At 31.8% G+C, this 13,557-nt stretch overlaps 9 protein-coding genes across 9 annotated transcripts, besides 1 other annotated feature; 4 read left to right on the top strand and 5 right to left on the bottom strand.

Annotated features, from left to right (window-relative positions):
- Positions 1–1,379: 1,379 nt before the first annotated feature.
- On the top strand, positions 1,380–1,895 carry TVAGG3_0172810 (uncharacterized protein; the record flags this gene model as incomplete). Its single annotated transcript, XM_001320349.1, has 1 exon — positions 1,380–1,895. The coding sequence occupies one exon, from the start codon at positions 1,380–1,382 to the stop codon at positions 1,893–1,895; it is 516 nt and encodes a 171-aa protein (XP_001320384.1).
- Positions 1,896–1,920: 25 nt separating this feature from the next.
- TVAGG3_0172800 (uncharacterized protein) lies at positions 1,921–2,373 on the top strand (the record flags this gene model as incomplete). The annotated part of the gene is made up of 1 exon (XM_001320350.1): positions 1,921–2,373. One exon carries the CDS (start codon positions 1,921–1,923, stop codon positions 2,371–2,373), a length of 453 nt encoding a protein of 150 aa, XP_001320385.1.
- Positions 2,374–2,398: 25 nt separating this feature from the next.
- Positions 2,399–4,006, bottom strand: TVAGG3_0172790 (armadillo (ARM) repeat-containing protein family; the record flags this gene model as incomplete). The annotated part of the gene is made up of 1 exon (XM_001320351.1): positions 2,537–3,997. The coding sequence occupies one exon, from the start codon at positions 3,995–3,997 to the stop codon at positions 2,537–2,539; it is 1,461 nt and encodes a 486-aa protein (XP_001320386.1).
- Positions 4,007–4,232: 226 nt separating this feature from the next.
- TVAGG3_0172780 (positive regulation of GTPase protein) lies at positions 4,233–5,548 on the bottom strand (the record flags this gene model as incomplete). Its single annotated transcript, XM_001320352.1, has 1 exon — positions 4,262–5,548. The coding sequence occupies one exon, from the start codon at positions 5,546–5,548 to the stop codon at positions 4,262–4,264; it is 1,287 nt and encodes a 428-aa protein (XP_001320387.1).
- Positions 5,549–6,392: 844 nt separating this feature from the next.
- Positions 6,393–7,975, bottom strand: TVAGG3_0172770 (uncharacterized protein; the record flags this gene model as incomplete). Its single annotated transcript, XM_001320353.1, has 1 exon — positions 6,401–7,975. The coding sequence occupies one exon, from the start codon at positions 7,973–7,975 to the stop codon at positions 6,401–6,403; it is 1,575 nt and encodes a 524-aa protein (XP_001320388.1).
- Positions 7,976–8,564: 589 nt separating this feature from the next.
- TVAGG3_0172760 (intracellular protein transport) lies at positions 8,565–9,143 on the bottom strand (the record flags this gene model as incomplete). Its single annotated transcript, XM_001320354.1, has 1 exon — positions 8,565–9,143. One exon carries the CDS (start codon positions 9,141–9,143, stop codon positions 8,565–8,567), a length of 579 nt encoding a protein of 192 aa, XP_001320389.1.
- Positions 9,144–9,278: 135 nt separating this feature from the next.
- On the top strand, positions 9,279–10,704 carry TVAGG3_0172750 (protein ubiquitination; the record flags this gene model as incomplete). The annotated part of the gene is made up of 1 exon (XM_001320355.1): positions 9,515–10,651. The coding sequence occupies one exon, from the start codon at positions 9,515–9,517 to the stop codon at positions 10,649–10,651; it is 1,137 nt and encodes a 378-aa protein (XP_001320390.1).
- Positions 10,705–10,939: 235 nt separating this feature from the next.
- Positions 10,940–11,063: a mobile genetic element.
- Positions 11,064–11,195: 132 nt separating this feature from the next.
- On the top strand, positions 11,196–11,999 carry TVAGG3_0172730 (protein ubiquitination; the record flags this gene model as incomplete). The annotated part of the gene is made up of 1 exon (XM_001320356.1): positions 11,196–11,999. The coding sequence occupies one exon, from the start codon at positions 11,196–11,198 to the stop codon at positions 11,997–11,999; it is 804 nt and encodes a 267-aa protein (XP_001320391.1).
- An 872-nt stretch (positions 12,000–12,871) lies between these two features.
- On the bottom strand, positions 12,872–13,099 carry TVAGG3_0172720 (protein ubiquitination; the record flags this gene model as incomplete). The annotated part of the gene is made up of 1 exon (XM_001320357.1): positions 12,872–13,099. The coding sequence occupies one exon, from the start codon at positions 13,097–13,099 to the stop codon at positions 12,872–12,874; it is 228 nt and encodes a 75-aa protein (XP_001320392.1).
- Positions 13,100–13,557: the final 458 nt, after the last annotated feature.

Here is a 13,557-nt window from a genome sequence, read left to right as displayed (position 1 = left end):
TGAAATCATATTAAAAAAAAAAGAGTCTTTAAAACGTTTAAAATGAAAAAAGCTTTATAATAGTTGTAATAGTTCGATGTATCGATAAAAATCAGAGTACCACTAACAATTTAAATCATCATATTCCAATTCAAAGAATTAAACGATATAATAACTTTACCTCTCCTATATGCTAATAGTGCGAGTATTATGAAGTTTAATCTATGATCCAATTTAATTCAAATACCGTTCAAATTCAATTCATCAATAAAACAACTCTAAGTTAACTCTATACACTTCCACATATAAACACTGTTTCAAACTTTTACAGTTAAACATATTTGAGTAAAATTGGAGCATATTTTTATCTGAAAATATGATTTGAACTCGAACTATAAAAAGAGAAAAATAAATATTAACGATGTCTGTATTTGAAATTGCATTCAGATTGCGGTCAGAATGGTTCAGCTATTGGAGAAAAATAAAAAAAAAATATTGGGGGAAAAAAAATTCGGAAAAGTCATAACTATTGTTCTTGTACTACGGAATAAGGTCAAATAATAATACCGATAAATCATTTAAGAACGTCATAAACAATATGATCTTTTTCTTTTTTTAATTTTAAAACTATGCATTAATTATTGAAGAGAACCTTATTAGCTGCTATCATAATATATATTTTACGTAAAATTAAAAAACAACGTCCAACTTTTGTTGAACGTGCTATAAAAATTGAACAATAACCGATTAATTTATCAAAAAATTGAGAATATCTTAATTTAACAATAGATAATATATTGAACAAAAATCAATATTTAAATATAATTGATATCATAACTAATTTAAGAGTACGATGACCGCAATTTTGTGAACTGAGTGATCTTAAACAATATCATTAGCTTAGTTCAAAAAAATAAAAATTTGAAAAACAACAATAATTTCACCAGACTTTGAAAATAGCTTTCTTAACGGTTTTCTATTGAATTAATTTTATAATAATATGTTTGTTATATGATATATGTATATTTTTAGTGAAATTAATTTAGAAATTGTATTACCAACGGCGCTACATATTCAATTTTGTTTTTTTATTGAGAGAATTATCAAAATTTGGGTTAATAAAATTCCCCACATTTTTGCCTCATATTTTTTAATAAAAACTAAGTGATTTTAGTATTTTCTTTTATCATTGATCTTAATTTTTATCAAATATTCATAATTGAATAGCTGTAAAATTTTGTTTTTAAAATTCACAGCCGTTATAATGGACATTTACAACTAGTTTGTTATAACTATTCTTAAAATATATTATTAATAAATAATATATTTCTATTACTATTCAATTGGTTGATATTTCAAAGTAACTCAGAATTTGAGAAATTCATTTCATTTTTATTTAGATGCTTCCATTATTTGCATCTTATTCAGTGTCTGCAGGAACAAGCTGCACTTACAATTTAGATTATACTCCTTATCAACAAAAATATGACACAATTAGCACTGGAGGTCCACAAATCTTTGATGGATTTGCTCCTCTTCAATCTGGCGAAACGTTATGCATCAGAGGATCATTCATGATTGGATCTGACCAGAGCTACAAGCTTCAAACTACTTTCTATACAGGTTCAATTGAAGAAAATAAAACAGAATGGATAGATAATCCTTCAATTGTAATGGGAGCCTGCAACACATACTCCGGATTAGACAGATGCTATACTCCATACACTCAAATTCAGTGCAACGATGCTACCTGCGATATTGAAATCATGAATATTCCTTATACTCCCACTCATTACTTCCTTAAAGGTGAATTAAATGGAGTCTCTGGATATGATATTCAAGATTACTTCTGGGTAACAATAGCTACAAAAGACTCAGGCGAATTAGACTTATACAGGTTCTGCCCCAGCTCTTAAATACAAACATGCTAACCAAGTAGCAATGGTCACAACAGATTCCTACATCGATGAAACAATAGAGGAAGGAAAGGGCACCAAGATTTATGTTTTTGAGAATAATAACACAAAGCAATACAGAACATGGTCTGACTATCAAACAACCTCTGATTATAGTTCCCACTCCATTGTTAAGTATTCAAAGAGATCCGGTTCTACTAAGTTTGCTAGCAAGTTTGCTAAGTTCATCATCACTGTCGGAAACTATCCAAAGGTTTATTCAAAGGATGACAAAGGCATCGAAGTAGTAACATTGAAGACAAGTTTTCCACTTTGGGCTATTATTTTAATTGTTGCTATCATTGTCATCATTGGCTGTATCCTTTGCTGCGTTTGCTGCACATGCTGCTGCTGCAATGCTTGCTGTGCAAGCTGCTTCGCATGCTGCTGCGCTCCAAGTGTTTCAAGCCCAGAAGATGCAAAGGCCGCGGAAGTTTAAAAATAATTATTTAAAAACTTTTTTTTTCGATATCAAAATTAATTTTTTTAAATGTTTTTTTTTTCGATTAAAAGAAATAACAAACTTTATAGTTATAGTACAAATATAATTTTTTACAGCAACAAATAATTAATAAATGAAAGTTTTGATAAAAATAAAAAAATTATTTTTCATCAGATTCAGGAAAAACGAGGGAGCTCAAGAGAGCAGCATGATCGCATACATTGACAGGTCTATTATCTATCATATCCTGCAAAATCTCATATCCTTCTTCTCCGCCAAAAATTTCGGAAACATTGAATCCATTTGCAATTGCTGCTTGAGCTACAGGTTCCAGAGATTCAAGAATAACAATTGCATCACTTGAATCCATGTTTACTGCTAAGTCTAAAGCCAAATTTACAAAATTTGGGCATTTTTCCATAACTATTTCAACAGAAGTCCTTTCAATGAAATGAGCAATGATACCAACAGAAAGTATCTTGTTTTTCGATGTTTCTGTCTCAATAAAGTTCAATACAATATCAATCATTCCAGATTCCAAGAAAAAGCTGTTGAAACCATGCGGATCAGAATATGTTAAGTCTAGTAAACACGTAAGAGCTGCTTCAATGAAATCAGAGTCTTTGTTACTGATAGTATTTAATAATAATTCTCCGAAATTAGAAACCATGTAATGTTTTGTGATTATTTCATCAGCAAGAGTATCCTTGATGATTTTCCAAGCAGTTATATCGTTATCTGCTGCAAATTCTACCATTTTTCGTGGAGAATCGCAATTTACGAAACAACTTGAGAAAATTGAAAGTTTGTCAAGGTGAATATTAGTAGTTATTGATAGTAAAGCTTCTAGAGCAGTTGTATTCCTGAAATTGGCGTATAAATTCAAAGAACATAATCCTTCTGTAATTATAAAGCAATTCCAGTTCTTTTTGTTAATAATAAATGTACGAATGAACAGGATACATTGCTTGACAAGCTCGGCTATTTCTTCTTCCGAAAGATCAATGCCTTTTTCTTGATAATATTTGACTTCAAATTTTTCACATGTTTCTCTTCGACCCGGATTACGATCGATGCAATAGTAATCAAGTATGTCGAGAACTACTGTCATTACGCCATGTTTCCTTAATTCTTTTTGTAATTTTTTATATTTCGAAATAATTGAATTAAAAAGCTGAATAATGTGTATCGCGTATACAAATGGTATTTCTTCGGTTAATTTTGTCACCAAATGAACGTGAACTCCTTCTTTTAAGAAAATTTCAATTTGATGCTGATCTGTGCTAAAATCTACATAATTTTGTAATAAATTTATGACTAAAGGTGTGATTTCTGGATTGTAATCAACAATAAACGCCGATAAACTTGTAAATAAAACTCCATCATCTAAAATTATAGGAATTTTATCTTCATTCTTATTGAAAACGTTTGTAAGTTGTATAATCGCTTGAGCAATCTGATCAATATCGTCTGCTATTAATAATTCGCAAATTTGAATTGCAGCATCTGGATTAAATTCTTCGATTTGCTGTTCTTCGGGTTCGCTTTCATAACTATCATCATCTTCATTAATATGTCTTGCCTTTAATGATTCATCTTGATCCTTATATTCACCTTCCATATACTTAAAATGAAAATTTTATAATAATTACGAGGTAAATCGAAATAAAAGCTACTATATTAACATATATTGTAAATATTTTTCTTGAAATGTGTCAATAATATAATCATCTCATTTTATTTCTAGATTTTTAAGGTGATTAAGAAAGAAAATTGCTTGTATACAACACATAGTTAGTTATAATTGATGTAAGAAGACAATAAAAAAATAAAAAATTTATTTTTAAAATTAAACAGTTGGAAATTCCGAAATATATATATAAGATTAATCACCAGTTTCAAGAGATTGAGCGTTCAGCTGGCGAGCGTACTTGCGGACTGCCGGATCATCCTTGAAACCAAATGCAATGTTTTGGGCCGTAACTTTGTTAATTTCCTGATAAGGTTCGTTGAAAGAGTGAGAAGATGGCTTGACTCCGTCACTTCTCTCCTTCAAAAGCTTCTTAGTCATTTGATCAGAAATATTGATGTGGCTGACCGAGTCAGAATTGATAAATTCCTTGATGATCTTTTCGTAGCGCTCGTTTAGTTCATCAGGGTTTGTAATTTGTTGATATTCTTTGACTCTTTTGAGGAAATAATAATTATCAACGCAACATTGTCTTTCTAAGTAACTTATGAGAAGCTCTGATGCTCTTTCATCGGCAAGAATCGATTCAAGCGAATCCAAAATCTTTGTTCCCAATTTAATATCTTTTGGCTGGACAATCGCCATGTGAACGGGCATTCCGAAGGAAACAAGGAACGAGATGACGCAAAGGACGACGCAGAAGATAGGAGAAAGGCGATCCCATGGAATGTAGCCCTTTAATGATAACCATCCTGTTCCAATGAAAGGAAGGAAGAGGATTATCCAAAGGATACCTATTGTAATAAGCTCGGCGTTAATTTTGAGGTTATCGTTGATTGATTTGAGCTTGTGTACGCAAATCCATAGGAAAATACTGACAACAGTAACAATTAATAAGAACATAATATATGAAAGCTGTTGCACACCTTCACCGACATTTTCTGCTCTAGGAAGATTGCTCTTAACTGTTATCTGACGAATAACTCCTATAATGAACGCAATTCCTTGGATAATGCACGAGTAAATGAAGAAAGCTTTGTGACGTAAGAACTTAGGATGCCTAGCCAACCAATGAAGTAAGCTCACACATGAGAATTTCTCTTTAGTTTCTTCATCAACTTGATCTGACTCGTCTGTTGGTCTATTTTTAGCAATGTAGTATGTGAGAATGAAGTTGAAAGCGCGAATCGGATAAGGAGCAAAGTGCGTTGGCATAAGGAGCCAAAGATACCAGTGATCGACAATATTTGGGAATTGTTTTGGAGTTACGATAATCTTGAATGTGAGTGAGCAAATCATTAAATATTGTCCAATTGATGACATGAAGATAAGCCATGGAAGACGCTTCTGAATGTAAACGGATTTTCGATTTTTGAAGAAAAGAATGACGTTGTAGATATAGAAGAATGTCCACATGATCCAGAATACAAAGAAAAGCATGGAAATGTTATCATGCATAAGCTGGTGTTTAAAATCAACCATTTCAGAAAAATTTAAAAGTGACACCTCAAGCTTTTTCACTCACCTAATTTATTGGCAATATTATCAAGAATCATTCAAAAATCAAAAATGCGTAATTAAATTATTTTATCTATTTCACCTTGAAATTGATCTGAAATTTTCGACTAACGATATTTAGACATATTTATCAGCAATCATAAACTCTTTGACCAATAGGTTTTGTATATCTATGGAATCAAGTTTGAACTTGCATCATATTCAAAAAACCTGATTCAATCATTGTGGGTTCAATGTAATAAGCATGCCTAAGCTATCGCATAGATATATCTAAATGAGTAGTTAAATGGAATTAAGAAATATATTGAATCACACATACTTTAATGCTTAAGCTTATATATATATTGAAAGTTAAGTATTAATGGTGCAACACACAATATAAAGAGAAAATAAAACCGAAAGTTCAATCTCGAGTTAGAGATAATAAGGTTATTATGGAGAAATAAAAAATCTTATTTTTTAAAGATCATCATTACCTTGGATATAACTAACATATAATGTCTTAGTTATATATTTTCCATTTCATTAGCTAGTCAAAACATTTTAAACATGAATAATGAAATTTGTGTAAATTGGTAAAAATAAAGGTCAAAAACGACAATGATGTTATCACCTAATACGAGGATATTTGGCATATTTACGGGATCACGAGCTTAGATTACTTCTAGTCAATTTTCATCACTCAAAGATTTAATTTCATAATGATGGAATTGGCATTTTTTTGAACAAACATTATAACATCATTATATATTTTCTTATCATTGCAGAATTTAAAAAAGATATCTAGATGAATATATATATAAACTCTATTTTTTTTTATTTAGGTGGAAGAACAATTCCTTTTACACCTGGGATTGACACGTGAGCAGTTGAAAGTAATTCACTTTCTGTCTTCACGAGTAATTCGTTTGTATCCTTTTCGAGTGGTCCAGTAACTTTGTAAATTGTTGGCCACATGCAGAATGAAACTTCACTGTTGTAGTACTTCTTTAACCATTCATTTCTCACTGGATTACTGTTTTCCTTCTTTGAAATTTCCATGTAAGCGGAGAATGACTCAGACTGAATCATTTGCTTGAGAGCGTTAGTAATAGATACCTTGAACTCATTGAATATTGTCTGCATGTCATCACGCTCGAACCAGAATGGAATTTGGTCCTTCAATTCCTTCAAAACTGCCATAACTTCTGGTCTTGATCCATAAAGTTTTTTGGCTTTTTCATCGAAGTAATCGAGTTCCCAATCGATTTCTGCTTGTGCGCCACGCCATTCTGCTGGTTCTTCTGCGATATCTCTTTCTTCTGGATCATCTGGATTGTCTGGAACTAATTTTCTCTTAATGTGTAAGAAATTAGCGAAAATTTCATCAACAATGAATTCTCTGACGACAACAAACAAATCTGCGAACAAAAGATTGAACTCCTTGTTCTTTTCAGGAATTGCAAGACCATTATTGATAAAAATAGGCAAGGCTTCGGAGATTTGGACTGGAGAAATCTGCCAATATTTAACTGTATTAATAATTGCGCGTTCTTCACCGCCAATTGTATTATTTACCTTGTCAATTGTATCCATGAGCTTTCTGTAGCATGGTGGAGTGCATTCTACTGGATCAACAATGACTAATGGTAAAGTATTGATTACATGATCTCCTGTTGTAGGATGTGGTATAGATGGAAGGAAATTACCCATGACAATATCATACCATGTATTAAATTGGTCTTCTGGCATTCTAGAAAGGCCTGTAATGAATTTATTTGTAGCTCCGAACATGAAAACTTTGAATGAGTAATCTTGGAAATCAGGAACGATTGTCTTGTCGAATGTATAGGCGTGCTTCCACTCGAGATCGAGAGATTCAAGAGATCTGTAGTAAATTGGATCTGATTTCTTGTCAAGGTCTAAATCTACTTCCTTGCCATCGTCTGGAAGTGGTCTGCGCTCGCATAACTGTGTGAATGGTGGAAGATTCTCTGGAGTAACGAAAACGTTATATGTCAAATCATGACGTCTTGAGCCTTGGAGGGATTGGCCGAGTGTTGGGACCATGTAAAGAGCTTGCTTCTCAGTTGAATCGGCTTGGATTTCGAGTGCCTTTGTGAGAAGTGTGCCCCAGTCGTAGTGTCCTGCAAACCAATCGTAGCCATAGATTGATTTCTTGCCCTCATAGTCTGGGAAGTATTCTAATGGTCTAAGAAGGACAATGAACTTAGTGTTGTAGATGAATTGTCTTGAAACTGTATTTTCTTTGAAAATTTGATCACCTAAGACTCTTAAAGCCTTTTGTGTTTCAGGATCGTTTGGAGGTTCGTTTTCGTATGGATGGAGAACGTATGGTGATGTGGATGGAAGTGTTGTCTGGAAATTTGGAAAGAGTTGGATTTTGGTCATAAAATTTTGGATGAATTTTGTAAAAAAATCTCGAGGGCACATCATTATAACTAGTGATATTTTTAACAAACATTATATCAGTTAACTAGGATTTTCAGATTTGTTGGCATATCTATGGTTCTATTGATCCAATTTGCAACATTTTTCACTCTATAATCATAAAAGTGAACAATTCAATTACCAATGCTTCTGTTTTTGCGATGTTATTGGTTGTCAAGATCTCAAAGTTCAATTAATATAAAACGCTCTAAATTATATTTTTTAATGTTGGAAAAGTTTTCTTAAAAGTTGTTACGTATGACTTAAAAGTAGTAAACGTATATTTTTATCAAGTTCAAACAACAAAATAAAATGTATATTAAAATACGAAAATTGAAGGAGAAAGTTAATAGAAACTCCGGTATAAGTTAATATTTCGACAGGTAAGACCAAGGATTGTCGATTAATAATTGCAGATTCAAGTTTTTCAGAAAATTATTTAGGATTTTTTTCGAGAAATTCAATATACCGATGGACTCTATATTCTTTTGAATTAGTTAATCGATATCAAATGTTATAAATTCCTATTAACTTTCGATTTCGTAAAAATTTAAACAGTTCTAGCCTTTGAGACAAGCCATCTAAGGCCAAGTTGGTAACCAAAGTTTTGTTTTGCAGACATCATCTGAACTTGAACTCTTGTAGTTTCTGGATTAACTTTTTCGTGTTTTGACTTTTTCTCGACAATGTTTAGACGTTCTTTGAGCTCTTCACGCGATATACATCCGACAACATCTTGTTTGTTTCCGAAAATTAAAACAGGGATGTTCTTTGTTTTATAAACTTGAAGATTGTAAATAGAATCCAAATATTTCTTTGCATTATTGACAGAATCACTGTCAGAAGCATCAACAACTAAAACAATACCACTGACGTTCTGTGAAAATTCTTCAAGAGATTCGAAACCTTTATATGAATCTCCTAAATCAATGAACGTAACATTACTCTGTTCGAATGATAATGTTTCTTTGCAATATGATTTAGTGCTCTCAAATGTGATAAATCTTCCTGTTTTTACCATATGAAGCAATGTTGTTTTGCCAGAACCTGGAGGACCAACAATCAAAATTGTTGGTGTCTTGAATGGTGATAATATATAATTTAAAAGTCTCCAAAGCCAATCAAACATTTTGGAAATATTCCAAAAGTGACAAAAAATAAATAATTATTGGTTAATTTTTAAAACAATAGTAAAATTAGATGAGTTATATTAAATTATCTAGAGATTTTCCAAAATTTTCAGTCAAAATAATTATGGAGCAGAAGAAAAATACATCTTTCCATCTATCTTCATCTGGTTTAGCAAACGCAAGGAAGCATATTGTAAAACAAGACTTTAAGTTTCTGGTAGGCAAAAAACCTCCTTATAAAGAGTATCCGTGTAATTCATTTTTCGCAAACTTTATCTCTCCAAAGGTAGCTCTTTTACATGCATCAGATCCAAATGTAAACACGTTTATATTGCCTATAGATGACGGAAACCAGAACTTTCAGCTTGTTATGGACTTAATGTACGGAAAACCCATCAAACCAACAGAAATCCAAGTATATTCGTTAAGAGAATTTGCTAAGATACTAGGGAATGACGAATTGCACAAGAAATTTAATGATAATTCCGGATTAAATACACAAAATGTTGTTTCTCGCTTAGAAGAGAAGTATGCGAATGGCATGGATGCATCCACAGAAATAGAATTTATCGCAAAGAGCCTTACATCTATCCAACCAACAGCTTTCGCAAAAACTCCTGTAATTTTATTAGAAAGAATCTTTTCTTCGCCATTGATATTAGTCCAAGATGAAGACACTTTATTCAAATACATCAGGGATATAGTCGTTTCTCGAGATCCTCAACCTGTTTCTTTATTCTCTCATATTGTTTTTGAAAATTTAAGCATGGATACATTAAACGAAGCTCTTTCTCATATAAACCCGAATACCCTTACATCCCAACTCTGGGAAAGCCTCAAAGCTCGAATAAACGGAAATGTAACCAGAGAATTAGAAAAAGGACCAAGATACTTCAGAAACATTACTGAATGTAACTTCAACAATGAAGAATTAGATGGTATATTTAGTATGCTCTTCAAACGGAGCAATTCCAACCCTGTTGATGCCGGATTTGTTGATGTAAGTTCACATGGCGAAGAAACACAGAACAAATCAAAGTTTTTGTTCGATCTGAATGCTAAAACTCAATGGAGTTTGAGTGAAAAGAAAGGAAATTATTTGTTACTGTATTTCAAAGCAGCGAAAGTTCTTATTAATGGATATTCCATTAAAAGCGGATCTAGTTCTCATTGGGATAACGAACAGAGCTGGATCATTGAAGGATCGAATGATAACATAAATTACACGATTATTGACGAAAAAGTCAAGAACAAAGACATGGGAGGTAATGATCGTGTACATCAGTGGCCATGCCAAGCAGATAAGGCTTATCGATACATCAGATGGAGATTAACGAAAGATGCGTCTGGACACCTTTCTTCTAAACAGTTTGAGTTGTTTGGACAATATATTGTTTATTTGGGAAAAGTTGATGATCAATCGGTTGAAAATGACGACGAAGACGAGATTCCTCAGAATTTCCCATTTAGTATCACTCCTGCATCACGTATTAACACTAATGCATAAATGTTTATTATTATTTTATAAAGTAAATCATATTTAATGTAACTGGAAAATATGCCATATTTATATAGCCAAACCTTTCATCAATTTTGGGAACATTTGCCCCGGTTTTGCCTCATACAGGCTTTGCCAGGCAGAATTTGCACCCATCATTGGCAATTTACTGACATGGCTATTCAATTTTGAAAGCGAGTTAGTAAGTAATCTTCTAAATTATTTTTATTATAAATCACTATGTAGTAAAAAATGTGGATGCCATTCTTTTTTATAGACAGCATTATAAATAAAGCATTATGGCTGCACTTAGGCCCATCTGACTTAAATCCATTTTTGACAACTGGCGTGAAGCGTCATTAAATATTACCTTTGAACATCTGAATTGAAGGCCATACCATTGGGGGTAAGTGCACCCTTAAATTTGGAACAATTTTTTTTGTAAAGTTGTGACTTTTCAAAAACGAAACAGGACATGGATCTGAATTTCGAATACATTGCTGCTCATATCAGCGATTATATTAATAATGAAAACTTCTTCGATACATTTAATATGAAAGATATCAAAACAATCATGAAATATTCACGTTTGACAGCTGATCAATACGTTACTCTTCTTAAACAATCTCTTTCAACTATCAATGCTAAAGAATTATATACATGTACACGAAAAGCAAAAGTTACTATCAAAAACTTCGAAGAAGTTGTTTTAGTTCTGAAATCTGTCAAAAAATACATGAAATTCAGTATATTTGATGGTATCATTGATTTTTTAAAACATAATGAGGAAGTATTAAACTCTTCTACGATCGAAAAAGAAAGAAATCAAGATAAATCCAAAGCATTTCAGACTAATAATGAAAATGCGACCAAAGATACGACTACCAATGTAACCAATGAAAATTACAATCATTCACGAGACATTTTGACTAAAATCACAGAACTTAAGGAATCTAGTGATTTTGAAGCCGTTTACAAATTCCTTGATGAACTTTCTTCGAAAGGAAACCATGAAATGATTTCAAAATCAATCGAAGCAGGACTTTGGAAAAAGATTGCTCCTAAAAAATATAATCATGATCCTGATAGGAATGTTCTTCATTTTGCAAGTGAAAACGGAAATCTCAGACTTGTTCAATCACTCATCGAATGTGGCTGCGACAAAGAAGCAGAGGATAATTGTGGACATACTCCACTCTTTTGGGCATCAAGAAATAGTCATCTTGAAGTTGTTAAATATCTTATTTCAATTGGAGCTAATAAAGAAGGAAATAATAATACTCCACTCATTGAAGCATCAAGACATGGTCATCTTGAAGTTGTTAAATATCTTATCTCTGTTGGAGCTGATAAATAAGCAAAGGATAATTATGGATCTACTCCACTCACTTATGCATCAGTTAATGGTCATCTTGAAGTTGTTAAATATCTTATCTCAGTTGGAGCTAATAAAGAAGCAAAGGATAATTGTGGACATACTCCACTCATTTATGCATCAAAATATAGTAAACTTGAAGTTGTTCAATATCTTATCTCAGTTGGAGCTAATAAAGAAGCAAAGGATAAAAATGGAAAAACCGCACTGATGGCAGCAACAAATAATGTAAGGGATTACTTAAAAACTATTTGTGTAGAGTAACTCAATCATTATATTCTCCAAATCTATAAATACCTTTCTCTTTCATGAACTCCTAAAGAATTGTTTTCGATATATATAGAGTACCCGAAATAAGTTGTAGACAACGAAAAAAGCTGTAGACATCTTAATACAAAGTATTTGGATAAGGACATTTACGAGAGAATATGTTGCCTATACTGATTTGATATTCCGAGATATTATCCAATTTTGGATGATCTCAATGCAATCTTAACATTAAATATTGATTTTTATATACTATATTGTAGTAGAATAAATAATTAAGTCTATAGACATATTTTAGCATAATAAATATAACAAAATCCTATTTGAGATTTGAATTTCTAATCAAAAATTGAAAGCTGATGAAGATGTGCAGTATATATATCAAGATAAAGGGAAATCTCTCTCTTATATAAGTTGTTATTTCTTTCTTAATGATTTATTTACTCCCAACTTTCAAGATTAAATCATTTCATGATCAAATGTATTATATGATTTGGAAATTCTTGATCACATTTTGAGGGGGGGGAAAAAATTCAAAATCAAATTTAAATTTTATTCACATGTTGACAAAATATTTTCAATTGACATTATTTCGCACCTGATGTAAGAAGAAGATTCATGATATTCTTATAATTTTGATTCTGGTTTTGTTTCGCTTTCGCACAATCAAGGGGAGTTCTTCCTCCATTGTCTTTATCACTAAGATTCACACGAATTGAAATTAAATATTCAACAACTTCAAAATGTCCATATTCCGCTGCCAAATGAAGTGATGAACTATTATAATTAGTTTTATCATTCTTATTACATCCCATTTGAATCAAATATTTAACTACTTCTACATGACCAAATTTTGATGCTACAGTTATTGGAGACCATCCATTATATTCTTTCTCATCCGGATTTACTCCAACTGAAACAAGATATTTAATTGTTTCAAGATGACCGTTTAATGATGCCAAGTAAACACAATTTGCATTATCATTTTGTTTAGAGTTTACATCACAGCCAATACTTTTCAAATATTTAATTGTTTCAAGATGACCTTCTTGTGAAGCACAAAGAATCGCATTAAATCCATCAGTTCCCTTTCGCCAATTTTTATCAAAGCCAGCTCTAATTAAATATTTTATAATTTCAAGATGTCCTTTTAATGACGCTTCGATTAAACAATTATTTCCGAATTTATTCGTTGCATGTTTATCACAACCTCCTTCGATAAGAGATTTTGTCAATTGTAGATCTCCAAAAACACATGACATAATAAGTGGAG

Source organism: Trichomonas vaginalis, chromosome IV (genome assembly GCF_026262505.1).
Source record: "Trichomonas vaginalis G3 chromosome IV, whole genome shotgun sequence".
Classification (NCBI taxonomy): Eukaryota; Parabasalia; order Trichomonadida; family Trichomonadidae; genus Trichomonas; species Trichomonas vaginalis.
The sequence above is the reverse complement of the archived record's forward strand: the minus strand, read 5'-3'. Positions and strand labels throughout refer to the sequence as shown.